Source organism: Rhineura floridana, chromosome 21 (assembly GCF_030035675.1).
Source record: "Rhineura floridana isolate rRhiFlo1 chromosome 21, rRhiFlo1.hap2, whole genome shotgun sequence".
Classification (NCBI taxonomy): Eukaryota; Metazoa; Chordata; class Lepidosauria; order Squamata; family Rhineuridae; genus Rhineura; species Rhineura floridana.
This window is the reverse complement of record NC_084500.1, coordinates 20,549,714-20,573,898: the sequence shown is the minus strand read 5'-3', so window position 1 is coordinate 20,573,898 and position 24,185 is coordinate 20,549,714. Positions and strand designations below refer to the sequence as shown.

The 24,185-nt window shown below is 46.3% G+C and overlaps 1 protein-coding gene and 1 long non-coding RNA gene across 3 annotated transcripts; one reads left to right on the top strand and one right to left on the bottom strand.

The window, feature by feature from the left end:
• Positions 1–782: 782 nt before the first annotated feature.
• Positions 783–22,195, top strand: LOC133374461 (uncharacterized). Its single transcript, XR_009759898.1, has 4 exons — positions 783–898; positions 1,256–1,416; positions 20,685–21,043; positions 21,388–22,195. It is a non-coding gene; the product is annotated as an uncharacterized LOC133374461 (long non-coding RNA).
• On the bottom strand, positions 5,698–23,288 carry INPP5K (inositol polyphosphate-5-phosphatase K). 2 transcript variants are annotated; one of them, XM_061605454.1, is made up of 12 exons: positions 22,648–23,288; positions 20,337–20,444; positions 19,746–19,854; positions 18,659–18,775; positions 17,806–17,981; positions 17,036–17,147; positions 16,568–16,677; positions 14,972–15,161; positions 12,760–12,897; positions 9,465–9,548; positions 9,269–9,373; positions 5,698–8,641 (listed from the first exon to the last, which is right to left on the bottom strand). In XM_061605454.1, exons 1-12 carry the CDS (start codon positions 22,677–22,679, stop codon positions 8,543–8,545), a joined length of 1,380 nt encoding a protein of 459 aa, XP_061461438.1. In that variant the 5' UTR covers positions 22,680–23,288; the 3' UTR covers positions 5,698–8,542. The 2 variants fall into 2 exon arrangements, with proteins under 2 accessions (XP_061461438.1, XP_061461439.1); XM_061605455.1 differs by lacking the exon at positions 22,648–23,288 and adding an exon at positions 22,166–22,569.
• Between the last annotated feature and the right edge of the window lie 897 nt (positions 23,289–24,185).

The following is a 24,185-nucleotide window of genomic DNA, read 5'->3' as shown; positions in this document are numbered from 1 at the left end:
TTTCCGAAACACATTTAGGGAAGAGGCGTGCCGGAGGTCTTGTGGGAGGGAGTTCCAGAGAGTGGGGGCCACCACTGAGAATGCCCTCTCTCTTGTACCCGCCAATCTGGCTGTTTTTGTTGGCGGGATTGAGAGAAGGCCCTGTGTGGCCGATCTTGTCGGGCGGCATAATTGGTGGCGTTGAAGGCGCTCCGTAAGATAAACTGGGCCGGAACCGTGTAGGGATTTAAAGGTCAATACCAACACCTTGAATTGGGCTCGGAAAACAACTGGTAGCCAGTGTAGGTCGAACAACACTGGTGTGATGTGATCTCGGCGGCAACTATTCGGAAGTAGTCGAGCCGCCGCATTTTGTATCAGTTGTAATTTCCGGACCATTTTCAAGGGTAACCCCACGTAGAGCGCATTACAGTAGTCCAAACGAGAGGTGACCAGGGCATGTACCACTAGTGGGAGCTGGTGAACAGGGACATCTGCAGCCTTTGCTGATAAACTGAGCTTATACTGTAGTGTTGCTCGAGTCACTCCTGCTAAGAGTTCAAGGCAGGGTTAGGATTAAGTGGTAGTCATGAATCAAGTGAATGAGACTGAAATCCTGCACCTCTTTTAAAAATGGGGCTGACAACTTCAGGAGTCTCCCAGAAGCTCAGCTGGCAAATGTTGCAGAACTGGGGGTGGAGAACGGCTCCCTCACTCTGGTATCAAATTATGGTTTGTATTCAAAAAGAACAGACAAGCTGCCTTTCAGCATAAAAGCACGTCTTCATTTCAGACTTCATCGAAATCAGTGTGAATTCCCAAGACTTTTCACCATTCTGATAAGCCTTGTATTTCTGAAATCATCGTGCCTCTGAGGTGTTGGCAGCATAACAGGGGAAATGACATATTCCAAAATGAGGTAGGGAACGGGGAGAAGGGAGATGAAAGATTGGGTTTCCCTCAAACAATAAGTTGTTCCTTGGTAATCTCAAAATGAGATTTTGGAAATTGATAGATTTAAGCTGGAAACCTGTATGCCATTAAGAATTTTAAACTCCTATTGGCCTTGATACGATTTAAACAGCTCACCTTAATCTGTGTGGCGAATCAGTTACTTCAAAATGAATCAGGCATACACTGAAATAACGAAACATCTTTAAGTAGCCGGCAGTGCAGTTGAGAACACAATGGTGTCACAACCACTATCCGGGTTTCAAAGGGGGAATGAAGGAATGGTCTGGTGGATTTACACAGCCAATTTTTCCCCACCCTGCAGTGATTTCCTGCAACTGCTTCCTGATGAGATCGCTCTGGAAATTCACTCCCAAGGGCTGTAATAATCTTTTGGTAAGGAGCCCCACCAGTCTTCTGTGAACTTTTGTCTTCTGCTCTTTGGAGAGGAACTGCCTTGCTTGGTCCACGTTTCAGGATAATCAGGTACGGCAGTAGTCAATGTTCTGGGACTCCCAAGGCTGGGCACTCTCTGGCTTCTTTTCTCCCTCTCAGGGAAATCATAATTTAGGTTGCAGGAAGCAGTTGTGAAAGAAACAATAGCTCTTATCAGAGGATATTTTTAGGGACCAGAAAACATTCAAAATATCTTGGAAACATTTCCTGTTTACATGAAGTTGTGCTATGTAAATGCAGAGGTACGCTATTTATCCCCAAGACAGCTGGGAGGCCAGTTAAGGCTCCTCCTGCCTCCTATAAGGGGTGGGGGGAATGTAGGCTGTAGGAAGGAACCTGCAAAGCTTGAACTTCAGATTTCTCTGGCTACATGGCCAAGTGATTTCACTGAGGTGGCTTGAAAGCATACTTTGAGGACCAGCCCATGGAAGACTGAGCAGAGCAAGATGGCTTGAGCGCATAACACCAATCCTGACACAGTGGCACTGACTACCAATTAGTTTCTGGGCTCAATGCAAAGTGCTGGTTTTGACTATAAAGTCTTATGTGGCTCAGGACCCCAGTACCTCAAGGACCACCTCTCCCTGTGTGAACCAAACCGGACCCTGCGTTTGGCATCGGAGGCCTCTCATACAGCAGCACAAGAACGGGCCTTTTCAGTGGTGGCTCCCTGCTTGTGGAATACTCTCCCCAGAGAGACACACCTGGTGCCTTCATTGTCTATTTTTACATGCCAACCAAAAACATTTCTCCTCTCTTGGGCATTCGGCTCTTGAGTTTGGAGGGCTTTTGGAAGGACTTTGATGCTGTAGCGTCTATCAAGGAGTGGGTTTTTTCTTTAACTTTTATTTTGTTTTATTTTTTTATATTGGTTTAAATATTTGATTGACTTTGAGTTCATCTTGTGAATAATAATAGTAATAATAATAATAATAGAGCCGGGGGGGGGGGAGAGAGACAAGCAAGGGTCATCTGTCAAGATCTTTCTGCCTCAGAGGGAGCTTCTTCCTCATCTACAGTGCCTTGCAAAAGTAATCAGACCCTTGGCCAATGCTGTCATATTACTGAATTACAAATGGGACATTGTAATTTCGTTCCATATGATATTTTATTTTGAAACACTGAAACGCAAAATCAATTACTGTAAAACATTGGTTTTATGTTGGGAAATGTTTGTAAGGAACATAAAAAACAAACAGAATTACAGTGTACCATTTGTAATTCAATAATATGAGATAATATGAGAGCATTGGTCAGGGGTCTGACTACTTTTGCAAGCACTCTATACTGGGCAATTGCAGTCTGCCGGCATCACCAGGTATTTGTCATTATTTCATGCCATTGCACACACCAGTCCCTGGCCATGGGATCTCAGAGCACAAAGGCTTGATTGCAGACCCAGAGGCTGTCCAACACCCCAGCCTGCCTCACCCTGAGCAAGCGAAAGCTGAAGAAACCAGCAGCTTCTGAATTTTTGAAAGGAGTTGCAAAGTAAAGGTTGGATCAGCCTCATCTGAGGGGAGTAAAATTAACAGACACATTTTAAAGTAAGGATTACACTGCCAAACCTTCCACCCCAACACTGTCAAATTTGACCCAGTCTGACTTAAAGGCTGTTTCCAGCTTGCTCACATAATTAGTCATATCACTTGGCCAGAAAAAGGGTCTTGGATACCCAAAAGCTCTATGCTACCCACTTCTCTCAGCTTAAAAGGGGTCTGCCCCCCCCCAATTATATATTTCAAATTTTTGCTCTCTTGTTTTGGAGGATTACTCTAGTTAGTTTGTTAATCTAGGCAGCAAAGGTCCTGTTTGAATTTCCCACAGATGGATGGCACCCTCCCCCTCTGCAGGCTCTTCCCACCTGACTCACAACCATCCCTTCTCACCAGAGGCCCTTTCAACCTTAACAGAGAGTGGTGAAAAATTACTGGTCCAAGGCCAGACAGAAAGCCTGTGGCAGCTTTAATTCTTTTAAAAAATCCTTAAACACGATCAATCTGTGACTTCTGGTTATTTCCCTAGTACAGATTGGGCCCGTCGGCTGAAACAAAAGAGTTGGCCAAGGCCAGACAAGGATGAGTCTGTGGCTGTCTCATACGGTGCCAAAAAAAAAGGACTCCCAGGCCTGAAGTAGTTGTGCAGAAGAGTCCTGGATGATGAGTGCCTGTGGGGAGATTCTCAGAGGGAACAGGAGGCACTCCCCAAGTCCTCAGTCCTTGCTGGGAATAAAAAGCTCCAAAGTAGCCACACAAAATACCTTGTGGCCTGACCCTCAAACTGCAGCAGGCAGGTTCATCTGCACCTTTGTCTACTGACACTCCTACAGTACAGAACCCCCCCTCTCACACACACACACACATATATACAATTGTTCTCTGGGTCTGAAGCCACAAGAGCTCAGAGTGGTAGAGAACAGCCAGAAATCCCACCCACCTTTCTCAGTGCTGACTGCCCCCACATTACTGCCTTTAGTTAGAGAGCACCTTTATCTCGGGTGTCTTTGAGTGGGGTGGGGCAATAAGGAATAGCAGCAGCTGCTGCCACCGCCCAGAGGAGGGCAGGTGGTGAGAGAAGGAAGGAGCAGCTGCTGCCGCCTGCTGGGCTCAGCCTCCCCCCATGGAGGGAGAGGCTGGCCACTGCTTGCAGCTGCTCTTTCTCTCTCTGAGGAGTGCTTGGGTGGCACATAGCTGCAGAGGGGGCAGTTGCTTGAAGAGGCGTAGTCCTTTCTGATGCCCATAGAGCAGGGGCAGGCCAAGGGGAATGCTGTTCCAGTTCCTCAGTGGCACCGAATCAGGGACTGGCTTCGGAGCACCTACTTCGCAAATGCCCAAGAATGCCAGGCTTGCCCAGTCTTTTCACTGCCATCAAAATTCCCACTGAGTTTTCTGGTCTAGTTTCCAGAGTGCTTAACTACACAGGCAACCCAGATATGCTTTTTAAAAACAAAAACAATATCGCTGCCTGGAAGGTTTTATGTAACAAAATGCTCCAGTGATGGTTTCCTCCCGCCCAGCCTCCACTTGATTTGCTTCATGTATTCTGCAGGAACACCAGTGCTAACAACCTGCATGTCACCAGGAGTGGAGTGGGGGGCTTGCTTAGACTATGGAGGGCATAACATGTTTCTGTGCCTCACAGATGAATACAAAGCTTAAAAAATGTTTTCAATTGCTTTAGCAGCCTTTGCCAACCTGGTGCCCTCCAGGTGTTTTCAACTGCAACTTTTATCAGGCCCACCCTGCACAGCCATAGGATGTTGGGTCTGATGGGGGTTGCAGTCCAAAAGGACCAAGAAGGCACCAGGTAGAGGAAGGCCATGTTAGAGCACAGCTCTTAACATAGCATTGATTTTTGAGGAAATCCAGGAACAGGATTAATTCAGTTCATAAACAAGTGAACTGTGCTGAAACAGGAAGGGAGTTAGTGGAGAGATTTTCTTCCAGTTTTCTTATACATCTAGCTGATTTTTAAAAGGTTGTCTCAAGTTCTTTCTACATTTCAGGCCTTCCCCTCAAACACTTTCCAACCTTACCCCTACCCTGGCTGTTGCCATCTCTTCCCTTTGAGCTCCCCCACTCATGCATGCCTTGTGGAGCCAGTCATTCCTTGCTTGGAGATTCCTTCCCATCCACAGCCCATCCTTTTCCTTCCCACCCCACAAAAAAACTATACTCTGCCACAAAAGCATAGAAAAATCACAAACTGGGAAGATTTTAATTAAAAGACCTTCCATTGCAGAGCCAGTGTTCTTGTTCTGCAGAGATTAGCTTACTAAAGACAGATCCACCCACCCGTTCCAGAAATGCCAGCAGTTCACTGGCACATCAGAGGCAAGTGATCAGTTCTGTTCCCTCCTCCCCCACTCTTCCCTCCACTGATGGGAGACAAAACATAACAGCCTGTTTTGAGACTCTGAAAAAAACTTTTAGTTAAAAGATATTTCCATTTCCTTTGCATCACAAGTTTTAAAACTTAATACTAGGGAATTCAGGGGCACTGAGCTCAGCAACAGCCTGTTCCTTTCCATCCTAACAGAAACTATACCCTTTCCCACTGTAACCTCCTCCTCCCTCTTAACACACATGCACACACCAGGTTCAGGTCACACAATGCACATTTAAAGCCAGGCCCATCGCTGCTAATGTTGGAAGACATCTGCTTTGCTTCTGCTTGCTGAGAAGAGGCGGCTCCCTGTGAACAGCTGGAACAGTTGCAGCAGAGTCTGTCTACTCAGGAGCGCCCCCTTGTGGCTCAAAAACAGCAGCACCGACGGGGAGAACAGAATGACCAGACACCTTGAAGACTTACTAGATTTAATATTTGTTCTTTATTCACTTAAACCATTTGTGCTCCACCTCAAGGACTACTGGGCAGCTTACAGTCTAGAATAAAATAAGTCAGTTCAGAAGCACAATACAATCTAAGCAGTCAAGAGCAGCAGGAGCAGTAGTAAAAGAGGAAATAATGTGCAGATTTGGGGAAAACAAGAAGTTCTTACTTTTTACCTATAAGGGTTTTTTTTAAGTGGATCTTGGGTGTGCTTCCCTTAGAAAGGTGTTGCACAAGCAAGGCACCAGCACAGAGAAGGCCCCATCCCAAATCACCACCTGGAGCTGGACTTCAAGACAGCAGTCTCGGTGAACAGGCAGGTTCATATGGGAGGAAGCAGAAGTCCTTCAGGTGCCCTTTAGAGGGTTAGGGTTAAAAAAAAAGGAACAGCAGCATCTTGAACTTCACCCAGAAACAAGCGACAATCCAGTGGTGATCTCTTAAGTATCTTCACTTAGGCACCAACATCAGGGCCACATCTAATGACGCTCCAAACTGTGAACCTACTCAGTAACAAGACGTGTGACACCACCACCCCCAAATCTCCACAAGCTTTATTCCACAAGAAATTTGTTAGTCTTATAAGTGCCAGAAGACTCTCTGGCAGAGTGAAAGGGCAGAACATCTCATTTGCCACATCTGTTATGTGTGCGTGTGCACGCTGTTGTCAGAGCATACTTGACTGCCAAACAATTCTTAGGGTTAATCTCTTTCATACACTTGAAATTCCACAGAGAAACATAAGAACCTGCCGTCTACTGAGCCAGACCATTGGGTCCATCTCAATACTGTCTACACTAAAGCAACTCTCCCAGCCCTATCTGGAGATGCTGGAGGTTGAACCTGGGACCTTCTCCATCCAAGGCAAATTACCACTGAGCTACAGTCCTCCCCCAGGCTTCAACACAGTACTCAAACAGCACTCTTTTAAAAATGTTAGTAATGGCAATGGCCCCAGGCAGACTCTCAGGTGTTTATGGAACAACATGAAAAACCCTCTTAGCAACCACAAAAAAAAGATTCAGGCATGTAACAAAATGACTTGCAGAAAAGGAGCCTCCTGTCCCAGCTACAATGGCAAGGCTTAGGTTACAAGGGACAATCCCACATTAGATGGCCAATTTATATAAAAATCCTGTTGTCAGTTTGCCACAACTTAAACTTAAGATACTTTAAATCCATTAGGCAGTGACTGAAGCTAGTCTGGTTATAGGCATGCAGAAATTCACCCTTGTTTAAAAGCCTCCCATATTTAAACACCTGGCTCTAGGCAATAGAATATTCCTGCCTTCTCAGAAAGACCAGCCAGGATGGGAGGCACTGGCCTCATCTAGTCCAGATGCAACAGGGACAATTCAGGCAAGACAAATAGAAAGTGCTCATATTTAAGGTTTCAGTGGATGCATTTCCCTTCCCTCTAGTCAAAAGGTCGGTCACCCACCACGAGGACAACACTGATTATGTCAGTTTAGGTTTTTCCTATTCTCCCTTCTCTTCACGGAAAACCTAATCATAAAAACAGCTGACAAGTGCCCAGATTTCAGAGGCATCCATATTCTTTCCCCCTCCCCAATTTCTGGCAAGTGACCTGCAAGTGCAAAGGGTTCACATAAGCAGCATGGAGTGTCCAGGAGCCTGAGCAGCAAAGGGAGAATCTGAGTCACAACCACACACAACAGTCTCCATGGATGGGTCCAAATCTTATGCATGCATGAGGGAATTACCTCCCCCATTATATGGGCATGGTGAACACCAACAGTGCAGCATGGCAGCCCAACCTGACAAGGGCTTTCCGTGCCATCACTGTGTGGAGCCAGAAACTGCACAAAACTGTGATAAAGAAACCAGCCCACTTCCACAGGCTGCCCTCAAGTGATTGCATGCACTTCCAAAGATGGAAGAGGTGCAAAGACAAAGAAAACACATCCAGATTAGGACTGGTCCCAGAACCTCATCCTATTCCTTCCTAAAATTATAAGGCCATTGGCCGTTCTAGCTAGGGCTCATAGAAGTTGGAGTCCAACATTATCTGGATGGCACCACATTGACTACTCTGATTATACAGCTTGAAATAACTCCAGGTGGAATTAGCAGCATGATTTTTGTTATAAGGCAGACTACCAGGAACTCCCAAAATCAAAGCAGAAGTCAGTTTGTTGGATGTATGGTTACCTCCCAAATTTCAAGCACTGAGATCTTTGAAGGAGATTAAAACTACCACAGTGTGGGGCAGGAAGTAGAAGGTAACAGAAGCCATGAGCTGTGCAAATTCCTCCCTCCCTTCAACCGTCCATTTCCAATCAACCAAGATGTAACAGCTGGCTGCATTTTCTCTTCAGCTATAATATAAAATGCATCTCAGCTCCCAAATAAACTCTAAGTGCATTTCATAAGAATTGGGAGCTGAATCCTGGAATGCTGGTTTAAAAAAACCAAAAACAAATTATTGACTATTTAATATTGCAATGTACTGCCTGGTTCCTAAAATATCCCCTAGAAAAATAAGGAAGCAGCAGCAGTCCTCAGGAATAAACTCTGCCCTCTGCCCAGTGCTAAGCCACTGGAAGGAGGATGCCAGAAGATCCTCTCAGGAAAGCTGTGATTAGTCAAGGTCCTTGTTTCTGAAGGTAGACACAGCCTTGATGCAGTGCAAGTCCAGGGCAAGAGTAACCTCCTGGGACAGAGATAAAACTATTTCCTAAGAACCGATGGTGGGAACTGCTCAAACTCACATGACTATGTGTGCATCCAGCCTCCTTTCTTCAGAAAGAAAGGCATGTTCCTAAAGCAGAGGAAAGGGGACCCTCCTCACAACATGCACATTTCAAAAGTCACACGGAGGTTTGTCATCACAAAGCTTTTCCGTCTCGCTGACTCCATCCCACGTCAGATCCTTCTCAGCCAACGTTCTGCTTGGCCGGACCTGGAAGGAAAGGAGATGCCCACTTTTTAATTACTTATTACATTTCTATCCCACCTTTCCTTTCTGCGTGCAAAGCAGGTTCTCTGCCACTGAGCTCTGTATGGTCCACGTTGCCTCATGCCACCTGCCAGAGAAGCAGCAGCAAGAGAGAGGGCAAAGCAAAAAGGGGGCAGGGGGGCACAGCAATCTCTTGCAGAAATTTGTCAAAATGGGCCAAGCCAAATCCAGAGAAGCCTAAACAGGAGTTTGGGATGAAACTCCCACCCAGGAGGGAACTGCATGCAAAAGGCAACTCAGGGGACTTCTGCATTAAGGGTGGGGTCCCAGGCAGAACCAAAGTGGATTTTCAGGTACTACAAAAGTTTGTCCCAAGTCCACCACCGAACGGAGGAACCCCCTGAAGCGAATTCCATGTCGCTCAAAAGGAAAAGACCTGGGCCAAGGTGGCGGGGGTGGTTCTGGAGCCAAGCACGTCCCCGTGAGATGCTCCCCTAAGCAAAGAACCCACAATGCTCTGTGGCTCGCTTGGAGGTACAAGATGCTGAAACGGGCCACTATGCATGCTCTGCTCATGCATATAAAGCAGATCAAGGCTGCTTCCCACTAGAAGAACCCCAAGCCCCCTACCTCGAAGGGCAGGCTGATGCCAACTATAGATTGCATTGTGCTGCTATAATAACCCAGAAGAAACTCTCCTCCAGCTGCCGGCAGCTCCTCTGCACTGAGATAAACCTGGGAAGGAGGAAGCAAAGGCAGGTACCATTCAGCAAAACATCTGAAGCAAAGTAGCCTTCCATGAACATCCCAATGATTTCCCCCTCACCTGCTTTGCATCCTCCTCAGAGGAAATTTCATTGTCCTGCACCCAAGCGTACATCACATAGTCATTTGCATGCCTGAATGTCACCTGCAAGGGAGACCAAATAAAAAGTTGACTTGAGCACAACCTGGTTGCCAAGGCAATGACCACCTGTATACTATGAGAGCTATTTGCTCTGCATAGCCAAATGAGTCTACGAGTTCCAAGTCTACGCTCCAATGGCAAACACAGAAGAAGAGGAATTGGAGAGATTTTATGCGGAAGTATAGGGAGAAATCGATCAGACACCAAAACAAGATGTTCTGATAATCATGGGGGACTGGAATGCAAAAGTAGGGAACAGAGAAGAACTAGAAATTGCGGGGAAATGAGGCTTAGAGGATAGAAATGAAGCAGGAGAAAGATTTACTGAATTCTGTGAAGTTAGTAATTTGTTTCTTGCAAACGCATTTTTTGAGCAACCGAAAAGATGACTGTACACGTGGACATCACCAAATGGTCAATATAGGAATCAAATTGATTATATAATTGGTAGCAGAAGATTGATTGGTTGATTGATATCCCGCCCTTCCTCCCAGCAGGAGCCCAAGATGGAGATGTTCCATACTTTCTGCAAAAGCAAGACCAGGAGTAGACTGCGGTACAGATCATGAACTGGTAATATCAAAAATCAGAATAAAGCTAAAGAAGAACAAAGCAATCATAATGCCAAAATACAATTTAAATAACATCCCAGAAGAATATAAAGATCAAATAAGGAACAGATTTGAGGCTTTAAACTTAGTTGAGAGAGAACCAGAAGAACTATGGATTGAAGTCAGAGACATTATCAAGGAAGAATGCAAAAAGACAATACCTCTAGTTAAAAAGAAAGAAATACCTTAATGGATGACTGATGAAACTCTTAAAATGGTTAAAGAGGGAAAGCAAAAGCAAAAGGAGAGAGAAACATGGTCAGAACACTAAATGCAATAATACAGCGACTAGTATGTAGGGACAAAGAGAACTATTACAATAGTTGTATAGAAATAGAAGAGGACAACAAAAAAGGTAGAACAAGAGCCCTATTCCAAAAGATAAGAGAAATTAAAGAGAAATTTAAACCAAGAGTAGGGATGCTGAATAATCAACAGAGAAACACACTGACTGACCGAGATGAAATAAAAGATGGAAGCAATACACTGAAGAACTATATAAAAGAGATGCAAGGATCATTCACGGACAAAACGTATGATGAACCACCAGAAATTTTAGAATGTGAGGTGAAAGCAGATGTTAAAATACTTAGAAAAAACAAATCACCAGGAACAGATGGCGTACCAATAGAGTTGCTACAAGTTACTGAGATTGAATCTGTCCAAATTTTGAGAAAAATTTGTCAACCAATATGGAAAACTAAACAACAGCCCACAGACTGGAAGCTTTCAATATACATCCAATTCCAAAGAAAGGGGATCCCAGGGAATGCAGTAATTATCAAAGTTGACAATGAGGACAATGAACTTGTGAAGGATTGTCAATTCCTTGGCACAATCTTTAACCAAAATGGAGACAATAGACAAAAAATTAGAAGACGACTAGGACTGGGGAGGGCAGCTATGAGAGAACTATAAAAGGTCCTCAAACGCAAAGATGTATCACTGAACACTAAAGTAAGGATCATTCACACCATGGTATTCCCGATCTCTATGTATGGATGTGAAAGTTGGACAGTGGGGAAAAAAGCGGATAAGAGAAAAATCAACTCATCTGAAATGTGGTGTTGGAGGAGTGCTTTGCAGATACCATGGACAGCGAAAAAGACAAAAAAATTGGGTCTTAGAACAAATTAGAGAGCCAGTGTGGTGTAGTGGTTAAGGTGGTGGACTACAACCTGGGAGACCAGGGTTCAAATCCCCACATAGCCATGAAGCTCACTGGGTGACCTTGGGCCAGTCACTGCCTCTCAGCCTCAGAGGGAGGCCCCTCTGAATACTGCTTACCATGAAAACCCTATTCAAGGGTCACCATAAGTCGGGATCAACTTGAAGGCAGTCCATTTCCATTTCAGAACAATTTAAACCAGAACTATCATTAGAAGCTAAAATGATGAAACTGAAGTTATCATACTTTGAGAAGATGTGATTCACTAGAAAAGACAATAATGCTGGGGGGAAAAGAAGGGCGTAGAAAAAGAGGAAGACCAAACAAGAGATGGATTGACTCCACTAAGGAAGCCAAAGACCTGAACTTACAAGATCTGAGCAGGATGGTTTATAACAGATGCTCTTGTAGGTCGCTGATTCATAGGGTCGCCATAAGTCGTAATCGACTTGAAGGCACATAACAACAAAGCCAAATGAGTAGGATACAAACTGAATGTTTCACACTCAAATACTGCTAAGTGTGTGACAAGGTTATAGAGATAAGGAAATGAGCCAAGAAGAACAGGACTAGGCCAAGGCCACACAATTATGTATTGGAAGCTTGGAATCTTTTTTCCAAGGCGTTTGTGGCAATGCATAGGTGGGGTTTAGAGGCTGAGACAGCACATCTGGCCCAAGGAAGCCAAGATTCCTGCACCAAAGACAACCAAGTCTCTACTCATTATCCTGGCTCTTTGATGCTTTCTTGAAAATGAGCATCTTCAGGCACAAGGTTTGCCATTTGCAAGGCTCGCTCTGTTTCTAGGCCTGCCTTTGTTTCTGTGCCAAGTTAGCAGCACAATCCTCCCTCACCCCCCCCCCCTCAAGGGGACCAAACCCTTTGCTTAGCTCACTTAGTGCCACTCCTAATGTGTTACAGGGCCAGCCACTGCCCTCGGCTGCGGGGCACCCAAAATTCTCTCAGAGCTGTGGGTACTCTGAACAGGAGACCGTCCTTGACATAAGCTGCCACACAGAGGGGCCAGGGAGCCTCTTTCGCAAGAAGCAACTGTCATTTCAATGACGACCAAATGTTTATCATGGATATAACACTTAATTTTCTTATGGTGTAGATCAGCTAATACCTCTAGAGCAGGCCATCCCACAAGCACCAAACTGATGGCTTCCACAGCCTGGGATTTCATGCAATGGCTAGTGAGGAAACACTCCTTCTCAGAATCCCTCCACATCCTGCCCTCAAAGGAACAGAGGAAAACCAAGCCATTGGTTCATCTAGCTGAGTGGTGCCTATGCTAATGCAGTGGCTCTCCAGGGTTTCAAGCAATCTTATCTGGAGATGCCAGCAAGTGAACATAGGACCTTCTGAATGCAAAGCAGGATCTCTGCCACTGAGCCACAGTCCTTCTGTCAGCACAAAACTGTGGCAATGTTACCTCGTAGAGACCAATCCAGTCCCAGGCACTGCTTGGAAATTCAGGAGCCGTGGAGTAGCTGACGGTGGCATCTTGTTCAGCACTCCAGTGGCCCACAGGATGTAGCAGGACTAGTGGGGCAGACACCAGAGGCTCCATCTAGAGGAGGGGAAAGAAACTGCATTGGGTTAAAATATGACCTGGGAGCCTTCCACAGCCACCTCTTCACCACCATCAGCTCTTCATGATCAAAACTCTCTGAAAATGTTAAGAATCCCCAGTTGCTGCTGTTCAAACAAAAGCTACACTGCGAAGACTAGATGATGAACCTTAAAGTTTGAAAAAGGCCTGCTGACTCACAAGAGACTTCCCCAATTTAGATGGCTGAGTCAATCGCAGTTTGCAAGCACCTACACAGGGGAAAACTTGAAATGGGCCAAGAAGACAAAGGCCAAGAACAGCCTTTTTAATGTAGAGATGAAGCTGTTACTGGAACAAACTCTGCTAAGGTGCAAGGGGTCTCCTTCTACACAGCCGTAAGTGAGCTCACAATTTCTCTTTGATACACAGACTGCAACGTATCCATCTTGTGTAAAGTGCTGCTAAAATGTGTAGAAAAATAAAATGCAACTTTAATCTTACTTACTACATGAATATAAAGTTAATATATGAATGAAATTTCTAAAATGCATGGTGGATGGCTGACATCTAGAATCATAAATCTGAAGGACACCCTAAAAACATACATGGTGAGACTGCCCTTAAGGTAGTGCATTAACTTACAGAGATAGCTATATTTGATACTGCTTCATCAAAACCTAATTTGTTTGAATCTGGTATTATTCACATTTGCCACATTGGGTACAAGTAGTAAAATGCTCCCTTTTTTTATCACCATATACATTTATCATATGTGTACAGTAAACGTAGTAAGATCGGCGAGTTTCATAAAAGAAAGAAAATAGACCAAGGTTTTTAGTTTTGTGAGACATGTATATTTATTATCATAGAATCATAGAATAGTATAGTTGGAAGGGGCCTATAAGGCCATCGAGTCCAACCCCCTGCTCAATGCAGGAATCCAAATCAAAGCATTCCCGACAGGTGGCTGTCCAGCTGCCTCTTGAATGCCTCCAGTGTCGGAGAGCCCACTACCTCTCTAGGTCATTGGTTCCATTGTCATATGGCTCTAACAGTTAGGATGTTTTTCCTCATGTTTAGTCGAAATCTGGCTTCCTGTCACTTGAGCCCATTATTCCATGTCCTGCACTCTGGGACGATCGAGAAGAGATCCTGGCCCTCCTCTATGTGACAACCTTTCATGTACTTGAAGAGTGCTATCATATCTCCCCTCCTCTTCTCCAGGCTAAGCATGCCCAGTTCTTTCAGTCTCTCCTCATAGGGCATTATTTCCAGTCCCCTGATCATCCTTGTTGCCCTCCTCTGAACCTGTTCCAGTTTGTCTGCATCCTTCTTGAAGTGCAGAAACCAGAACTGGATGCAGTATTCAAGATGAGGCCTAACCAGTGCTGACTAGAGGGGAGCCAATACTTCACACGAGTTGGAAACTATACTTCTGTTAATGCAGCCTAATATAGCATTTGCCTTTTTTGCAGCCATATCACACTGTCGGCTCATATTCAGCACTACTCTGTATTGTACCCATTGCAGGGCAGCTCACCTTATCAATACCGATCAGCCATGTGACTCTAACATCTGGTGGCAACATTGCATGTTACAAATTCATTGACACCTGAGAAAGACCTGGGGAGGGGAGGGCCGTGTTGAAAAGCATTTGGTCTCTAGCATTAGTACATTCCTTGTCTGGCACATCAGCTTGATGTTGGCATCATTCTGGACACTTGAGACCATAATTATTGTATTTTAGAAATGTCATTCATATGTTTATTGTACGTTCATACTCTTTGTAGGATTAAATTTGCATTTTATTCTTCCACACATTTTAGCAGCATTTCATACATCTTTTTGTTCCTACCCAATTCTACCTTTTGAGGTTGGGATTTGCATATTTTGGGTGTGTGTATATCATCAGAAAATACATCCCCGATGGTGCCAAAACTGGAAAGCTTGTGAAGAGGAACATCTTCACAGGTCTTCAGCAGCCTGGCTTTATCTGTCCAGCAGCTTTTTGGACGCAAGGGACCAGAGCCTGGGCCTCCAGGTTCCCTTTACCAAGAGGCAAATCTACATTTGGAGAAAGGGGGTTAACTACCTCAAGTTCAAAGGTCCCTGTGACAGGTTTGTGGTCGCTGATGCCATAAGTCATGTGGCTGATGTAGCTGTGCTGGGACACACAAACGGCCTGCTCTTTAGGCGTCTCTCCTGCTTCAGAGGCTGGGTGCAAGAGGGGCTTCACCCTCCAGAGGATCCGATCTGTCCATGCAGGCTTCCGCTTCTTCCCACTGCAAAAGTGAGCAGAGGGGAAGGAGTGAGAACACACCAGCTGCCCTCATCAGCAGAAGCCACCGGTGACTGTCATAAGGCGCTTTTTTTTGGGGGGGGGGTAACAACTCCTGTAAACATCCCTGCCACCATTCATTTCACAGCCGAACCAGACAACATACAAAGCAGATGTAAAAGAAAGGCAGGGGAAGGAGCAGGAGGTTAATCAACTTGGTATGGGAAAACGAACGTCAGTTAGTAGCAATGAAGTGTTACTCAGGTAATAGCAACTAGAGGCAGCTTTACATTGACAGTGGCCCACATGTTAAGTCATGGGAACATTGCAAGTTCACAAAAATGGTTGAGTGCTCAGGAAAAGTTTGCCCACATTGAGGTTTGGGCACCGTTGGTAGTTGTGCCCCCACCCCACCCCCATTTCTGGTCCTATATCCATATCTGGTAGTTTTTCACAAGCTGTTATGAAGCAGCCATAACCAGAAGACAAGCACTGCCTGGGCCACTTCACCATCAGAAGGCTGGTGGGAAAGCGTGAGAGGAAGACCGCTTGCCTTATAATGCCGAACTCTTGCCACCAGAAGAGTTATTGGCAGCTTAGGATTCAGCCTTTTCACTCCTTTCCCATCCTGAAGGTCTTCCTGGATAGATTTGAAGGGATTAAGCTACACAAGGGACAATCCCATTCATCACAGCAATCGAGCAAATGAACAAACCTCTTTAAAGCAGCAAGGCTGACTAAATAACAGCCCTCTGTGCCCTGTGGAGGCAAGTGCAGAAGCCTTTCCTGACTCCTAAGGAGGCCCAGCAGAGATGCAACCTGACAAGCCATAGGGAAAGTTTAAGCCATAAAGGCTACTGGGCTCAAGAGCAGCCACTTCTCACATCCCCAATAATCACTGTTCGGGAGATGCTCCACTGGACACATGTGCAAGAGGCTGTTTTTCATACCAGGACCATCAGGCCAATTAACACGTTAGGATCAGCCTCCAGCAGCCAGAGAGAAAAGAGCAGTGACAGTTTGAAATCCCTCCTACAGAAAGAAACTAATAGCTTAAAATTATACAGAAAGAATCTAATAGTCTAAAATTCTAAAGTTCTGGGAAGAAGCACATCAAAATCTCCTTACTTAAACCAGAACAGTGTCTTCTGTCTCCTGGAAATACAAACAGATATTAGTGCAAAAATCCCAACACATCTCCTGGTTTGGCTGTTTGGGAGGACTGAGCTGCAGCAGTGGCGATTCAGCTCACCAGGGCTACTCCTCTTGTTCCCAAAACGACTCCTTGGTTACTTGACTGCCTAGTCTACTTCTTCAGCTTCACCTGCCTAGTTACAGATCCAAGACCCACGGGAAGGGGGGGGGTCACCAGCCCAAATGTCACCTCTGCTCCCTCAACAAAGCATTTACCTGGTGTCATAGTCATTAGAGTACAGGTCAAACTTGTAAGTGGGTTTGAACTTCAGGGGCCCCTCCATGAATTCCTGAAGAAAGGGTTCCTTCTTCTTAGCCATGTTAAGCTGAATTATTAAAAAAAAAAAGTTTAGAAACACAAAACAGCAACCAGGCCAACTCAAAGGCCAGAAGCATAATCTGGGGACAATTTTAAGGACCCCACACATGAGTTATAATCAGAGGTTCATCGCCTCCTCTTAGAGACTTTGTGGGGAATTGTGAAATAGATATGGAGAAGTAATACCGCAAAAATGGTAGGAGCAAAATGTAAACATTCACAAATCTTTTGCCAAATTGCTTATGGGTGGTGATTCCCGTATGGGTGAAATTAACAGCGAACCCTGGAACTTCTTCCATCAGGGAGAGCCTAAGGGCCAGGTGGTGGTGTGCACTGGCCATCTGCACACAGCCTGGGGATAATACCTGGTCCTTTTCCCACAAGAGACTGAATCGGCTGTTATTTATTGACTCTCGAATGAAATGCAGACCATAATCTTCGATCCGGAAGTTCAAATCACCAAACCAGAAGAGAATGCTTTCAGGAAGAAGGAGAAATAACTGAAGAAGAGCAAGAGAAACCTACAAGGCAGACTTAAGAGATGAACACGGGAGAACTTAGCAACCCACCACCAGTAGCTCTCCACTTTCCTCAGTCTGCCCCCTCGTCCAGTTTTAAATTGCATGATTTTGTTTATGAAGCTCCATAAAGCCAAAGCCCATCCCCCCAAGCATCACCTAGTATTGAAATTGGCACAACTGGGAGAGATGTCAGGCTTACTACCTATGACAGCTACAACAATGGTTTCCAGAAAAAGACTCAAAATGGGATGCTCCCTCCCTGATACAGGCACACACCCCTTCTTCCTTGCCAGTGAGAACAAGGGAACAGCAGAAGGGAAGACTTCCAAGCTCAGAATAGGACCACTTGCTGGTCTGAAGACCTCCTCCCTACAGGAGTTTTGTCCCTTGTAGGTTTTGTGTGGAGCTCTGAATACACTCTAGACTACAAACTTCCACAACCATCTTGAAGACACTCTCCCCAACGATATCACTAAGGTTCAAAACCACCAGATGGACTCCCTACACGAACAGGAAATCAACATAGGAAACAGAGACCTTCAAGTCACTCTGGATCCTCTTTTCCTAGTAGCAAGATAACAGGACAGGCTTGGCCAGATTCAGTTGCCACTCACTCATGGTCCAGGGCATTGGAGATCTTCTCCCCTTCAAACTGCTGCATCTCCAGGATGCGCTCAAAGTCATCCAGCCGTTGCTCTGCATTCTCCATGTGGGCTGGCAAGTGGCAATTCAGGAAACAGATTGTGTGCCCATAGACAGACATGCGCACAGCGATGCCCCCCTTGTTTCCCTGTAAGACATTAGAAGCCAAGGCCACGGACACATCAATTCCCCGAGATCACACAATGCCAGTGCTTGAGGCTATTTTGGGAACCAGCCTCTTACTTTCTCAGCACATGACAGAAGCAACATCCACCATTCATAAATATTGGTCAAACTCACAAGGCAGTACCAATGCTGAACTTTTTTGAAGGCAAGAAAGGGAAAGAGGAGTCCTCCAAGACAGAAAAGTTTGCTACTTTGAGTGTTAGAAGGCACTTTGGGCATGTAACTGTCCCGAAAAGTTAAAAAGCCAAACGAGGAGCAAATTTGCAATCATCAGCAATGCCAACACTTTTGCTCTGAGAAACAGACCAACCACACTGCTTCCTCCTAAGCAGCAAATAGCATGTTTCATACTTTCCCTATATCTTTGCCTGAACACAATAGGCAAAAGCGAGAAGGCCCAATTCTGCACTGTCATACAGACAGATCTCTGCAGGACTTAAAACTCTGCAGGCAAAAAATATTAGGGGTTTTTAAACTTTAATTTATTAGCAAGAGTAAAATTCTCTATTCCATTTATTCCTGGCAAGTTTGACATGCAGCTGGGTAACTTAAAACACCAGAGAGAACAAGCAAAAGACAAGACTAAGTTGTATTTTGAAAAGCCATAAAAAGTACCCAGGCAACACTTGAGCTGCTTACCCAATATCCATAGAGGCCTGTTCGAGTGAACTGGCTTTGAATGTCCCGTAGAAAGGGGAGGTGGGCCTGCTTTGCAAATATCAGGAGGAGGAGGCCCTGCATGCGGATGGAAGATACCTGCAAGCGGAGGAGAGAAGACACTAGAGCCCACCCTGGAAAGTTAGTAACTCTGAAGAACGACCCCACCTCCTGCATCTCGGGGCAAAAGTGTCCAAATTCTGCCTGTAACAGGTGCTTGGTGCCCCTGTGAGTCTCAGGCCTAGGAAACTAATCAAAGCTCTGCCTGCTGGGCCAGAGGAAGGCAAGTCCATCTCCCCGGTTTCAGGAGACTGAAGGCGAGGCCCAAAGAAAGCCTGTTTCCTCCATTCTTGGTGGCATTTGAGACAAATGGAGCTGAAGCAATGCTCAGCACCTCTTGCCGCACAGCCCTACAGCCCTGATAGAGGCAATGGGGGTGTTTCTGACTAAGAGCAGTGGAATGCCAAAGCTCAGGAGAATTCTGGAGACCAAGCGCAGGAGGAAACAGATAAATGGTATATTTATGTACTTATTTTAACATGCATCCATTGTGACCCTAGGTGGTAGGTACGGGCTTCTTATGACCAAACCAAACTTTAGCATTTCTAAATCAAAAGAACCTAAGAACCACCCTGCAACTGGATCAGGCCAAGGGGGTGCCCACAAGATGCCCCAATTGGAAGCTCACAAACAGAACATGAGTGCAACAGCACTGCATCACACATCAACCCCAGCAAGCTTGTATTCAGAGGCATACTAACTTCAGTGCAAGAGTGAACAGTCATAATATTACTTCCAGTATAAGAGGCAATCCTAAAACCCCTACTTCCAAGAGGCAGTCTTGAGTCCCCAGGGGATGGGGGCAACCACAGAGGATGCCTTCCACGCACATTGAAGGCAAGTTCTAGGGCACTTGCCGTGATTGTACGCTGGCCAGGAAGGGAGGCAGAGCCCAGACTCAGGCAACCTGCTGAAAGGCAGGTAGCTTCACATCCCAGAATAACCAAGTCAGGAGAACACAGAGCAAGATGCAAGCCACAGACAATCAATAGAAAAATTAGGCAATTACCTTGATGTAGCCCAGAGGAGAAAGAACCGTCATGAAGAAAATACTCCAAGGATCATCAAAAGCTAAGTCAGACAGGAAATTCACAATCCTGGAGTTCACCTCCTGTAAACTGAACACTCCAAGAGTTAACGCGGATAGCCTTGCCAACTCATTTTGACAAACAGCACCTAGAGCTGCTGGTAGGTCTCCTGTTTTCAGTGTGCTGCCCATCTCCCTACCAGCCAATAAACCCATCCCTGGCCTATGTCCCCGTGAAAGCAAAGGGATGAAGTGCGACATCACCACAAGGGGGCACAAATCTGCAAAGGACAGAGGCATGGTGCAACACTGGATGCCATAATCACTTGTAGAGATGGTACTCTAAAAACGCAAAACAAGAACATCCAGTCTTGAAGGAGCTCTTTCATCTACAGCCCACATCATCTACACCCAGAGGCCTGCCCTTCTAAAGTAGGGACTGAGGGTGGGAGGAGTGCAAATTTTGCAAAAGTGCTCAAGCAGGACAGTGATCATGAATGCAGTCTCTTTGCTTCTACAAACAGCATCGCCAGGATGGAATCCTGCCCCAAATCTTGTTCCCCAAATACCTACCCAATGATATATATGTCCATTGCCTGGCCTTGCCAGTTCAGCTGGAGTAATGAGGTGACCTCAGGAGGGGGAGAAGCTGTACCCACATTCCAGGTGACCAAGTGCAACCTTCAAAGACACACAAAAGACAACGCAGCTGAAATACGAACACAGGTGGAACCAGACCCTCTTTGACGTCCTACCTGGCTCCCCTTCAACACACGTATACATGATCATCTCTCCTCTCTCCCCCCCCACCCCTGTGTTATCTGTAACCTTGCCCTAAAAATGTCTGAGTGCTGTAGGAGGAGGCTGGCTGGGGAAAGGCACCTGATCTCTGGAAGTTTCTCCCTCTGCTTCTTCCCACAGATCTGAAAAGCCTCCTCTGTTGTGCATGAGACTTCCTCATGAGTCTCACTGTCCAAACTGTCGTCCTCCACGCAAGCCACAAGTTGGGCCACATGCGGCCGCAGCTGCATGCGGCCACTGGAGCCGGTACTGCTACCGATGGCAAAGCAGCTGCGAAAGAGGGGTGCATTCTCCAAGTCTAGCGAGGAGACAAGAGAGCAAATCCTCAGGCATCTCTTCACACTGCAAAGACGCCATGTGGCCAGCAGGAGAGATGGCATCCCCACCCCGGAAAAGCCTCAGAGCAACTCCTGAACAAGGGTTGGACGGCTTTCAAGTTGATCCCGACTTATGGCTACCCTATGAAGAGGGTTTTCATGGTAAGCGGTATTCAGAGGGGGGTTCCCATTGCCTCCCTCTGAGGCTAGTCCTCCCCAGCTGGCTAGGGCCTGCTCAGCTTGCCACAGCTGCACAAGCCAGCCCCTTCCTTATCCACAAAATTAAGCCTTACTCCTAGCACAAGCTAAGTAAGGGTGCCTTCAGCCACACTGAAAGGCATTTCAGAGCCAGGGAAAAGGCATCCTTTTTCGCCCCTCATAAGCCTTCAAGTCCCACCGCACTCACACATTCCATTCTCAGAGCTTTAATGCTACTGAGGCCTGGAGGCCTAAGTAAAGCTATTGTTAACTGAGACCAATCACATGTTTCTGTCGTTTTGTCACAGATGTATAATCACTGGACTTGAAGTATGGGCTCTGCACAGTTTTGTTGGCTTTCCCAGAGAGACTGCCAAGCCAAGAACCAAATCTGATCAGGGACCCCTCAAACAGCATTTGATAATACAGTCTCTAGTTTGGAAGGAGGTCTGGGGTTCAGGACTTGCAACTTGAGAGGCAGCCACTGGAGTCTTTGCCTGCTGTCAGGAGCGTGTGTTGGGTGCATTCAGCCTGCTCTACAGCCTGAATGAGGCCTTCCAGTAAATGTTATTAATAAGTCACATGAAGGGATCATCCAGAGGTCGGAAACCTGTGGCCTCCCAATCAAACATTTCTGAACTACAATTCCCATCATCCCTGACCACTGGCCATGCTGGCTGATGGCAACTAAGAGCCCAGCAGCATCTGGGAGCCTTGCTAAACAACAGGAAAGACAAATTGGATAAGCCAAGCAGTGCCACCACTCCACGAAGCCCAGGCACCTGGGACTTACAGAGCTTTGAGCTTTTAAAAATCTGAACAGCAGTTTACTGAAGAGAAAAGTATCGGAAAGGTAACAAAAGAGCCGCACTCGTGGGCTGTATTTCTTTGAGGGATCCTGATCTGGAAAATGGGGACCAATCTATAGGGAGTTGGCAGCGTATCCACACATGTCCCTTTCGCAAAACAAAACACTCCAAAACCTGTTAAATAAGCAGCTCTTTTCCCCTCCCCGGAGGAAGCACCAAAATTCCAGCAAAGGTTTTGCAACCGAAAATCGGCTTTTGCACTTCCTGCGGTTATTACCATGACGAGCTGGGGGGCCGCATCACACGCTTATCAGGAGCGAGGCTGGTGTAATCTTGCCCCCGGGGCTTTGCTGTAAGAAGCAGCGCCTAGCCAGGGATTGAGGCTGGTCATGGGGTCCAGAAATCCCGACAGGCCGCCCTTTCGGCTTCCTGGTAAGCTATTGTGCCAGCAGCCCAAAGGGCTACTTCAGGGGAACAAGACCAAGCCCGCCCAGCCACTCCCAAATTCATCCTTCCTGGCGGGAAGGGATGCCATGCGGGGGACTGGACCCTCCCCAGAGGTGACTCCAGCGGGGAAGGAGGGAGCCGACTTTAAATGGAACTAATATGTGTGCATTCTGCACATTCCTAGGGACACTCTTGACGCTCTCCGCCCCCAGCAGATGCGGGGCCACGTAGGTCAGGAAGGGAACCCCCCTCGCTACGTCACACCCCACCTGTGCGCACGCGCAGTTGCAGCCCACTTAGTATTTCCCTCACCTGAGGCGCTCCCGCCCCTCCTCTGGCTCCATCTCGGCCACCTCCGCCAGAGGAAGAAGAAGAGGAGGCCGGAGGAGAAAACTCGGCCGACTCCGGCCTCGTTCGGCTTACGTGACGACAATGGCCAATAAGGGCCGCGGTCGAAGCCAGAGCACCTCTTGATTGGCTGGGATTCGAAGAGGTCGCTCTCACTGGGCACGTGATGCAAACAACTGGTAACGAACGAAGAGTAACAAAAAGGTTAGAGCACCACTCTCCTTGCACTTCCGGATGCAAACGAGCTCCCACGGTGGCAGAACCTAGAGCGGCCGTTCCGAGTTGGGTTTCTTTTAGGGTCGCTGCCCCGGGGAGCTCCGCGACGTTGTGCGACAACTCCCAGCCTGACCATCGACCCGCCATATTCACACTAGACTACACTGCAAGGATGGTGTTGTAGACTACTGTGCGTGCCTTCTTTCCGGTCAGAGAACTCTCCGGTCGGCCACATGTCGGGATGATGGCTTGCGTCTGCATTAGTCAAAACGGCTCAGCAAGGTTTAAGATGCTTCTCGCGAAACACAATTCTTCTAAAAAAGAAAACCCTTCTTTTTGGGAGGGAGGAGGTGCGGTTGCCGATGTTTTCAGGGTGGCCGCTGCAGGAGCCGCTTCCTGGCCTTATCACAATGCGGGATCCTTCCACTGACTTCTATGTGCAGCTGTCACTTGCTTCCGCAGGGTGTGCGTGTTAAACATGGGCCTCTCAAGGGAACCTGCAGTAGAACCATCTTGACCCGAGGAGAAAGGAGAAGCAGTGGCAGATTCTTCTTAAACAAGCTGTCTTTTCCATTTTATTGTAACTTTTAAAAAACCCATTACTTATTGTAATAATCTTATGTGAACTGCTTCGTGAGGTCCCCCTAAAAAGCTGTCTATAAATAGGAACCAGGAAATGACCTATCCAGGGAGATGGCCCTCTCCATCCATTTCATAACTCTGTGGGAGCGCAACTCAACTCACCGCCCATAGAGAGAGAGAGTAGAGTGATAAAGTAGTGCCCGCCTCCCGGGTTGGCTTTCGACTGGCGGTGGGTGGCTAAAAGCTTAACACCTTCCATCCAGGAGTGGACTACATCCCCAGGGTGTCGTAAACCATAGAGATCACACCAGCAACAGGAGAGAAATTTATTTCTTTATTTATATATATATATAAGTATGTACCACCCTTTCACAAATTATTATTAAATATTGTGTAAATTAAATATTATAAATATTAAATTATTAAATATTAAAACTTTAAAAGCAATACAGAACAGTCATTAAAATGACTGAGTACTGAAGAAAAACTTTAAAAACTTCATAGACCTGTTTGCATTAGTCTTCAAAAAATACCTGAAAGTTAAAAACAAGTGTCTGAAGTGCTTTTCCTTTGGAAAAGTGTTCCACAGCATGGGACCAGGGACACTAAATGTCCGACTTCTGGTTGACACCAGTCTGCACAAGTTTCTAGAGGGGGGGAATGTACAGAACATGTATAAACTCTAAAAAGAAATCCTAAATATA

What these genes read in the sequence shown, in the direction of transcription:
- INPP5K (XM_061605454.1), bottom strand. Translation starts at nt 22,679, where the DNA reads ATGGAGCCAGAGGAGGGGCGGGAGCGCCTCAG. An exon ending in GAGGGGCGGGAGCGCCTCAG is followed by an intron (nt 20,445 to 22,647) that starts GTGAGGGAAATA and finishes GTGTCTTTGAAG; the next exon opens with GTTGCACTTGGTCACCTGGA. An exon ending in CAGGGACCTTTGAACTTGAG is followed by an intron (nt 12,898 to 14,971) that starts GTAGTTAACCCC and finishes CCCCTCCTCTAG; the next exon opens with ATGGAGCCTCTGGTGTCTGC.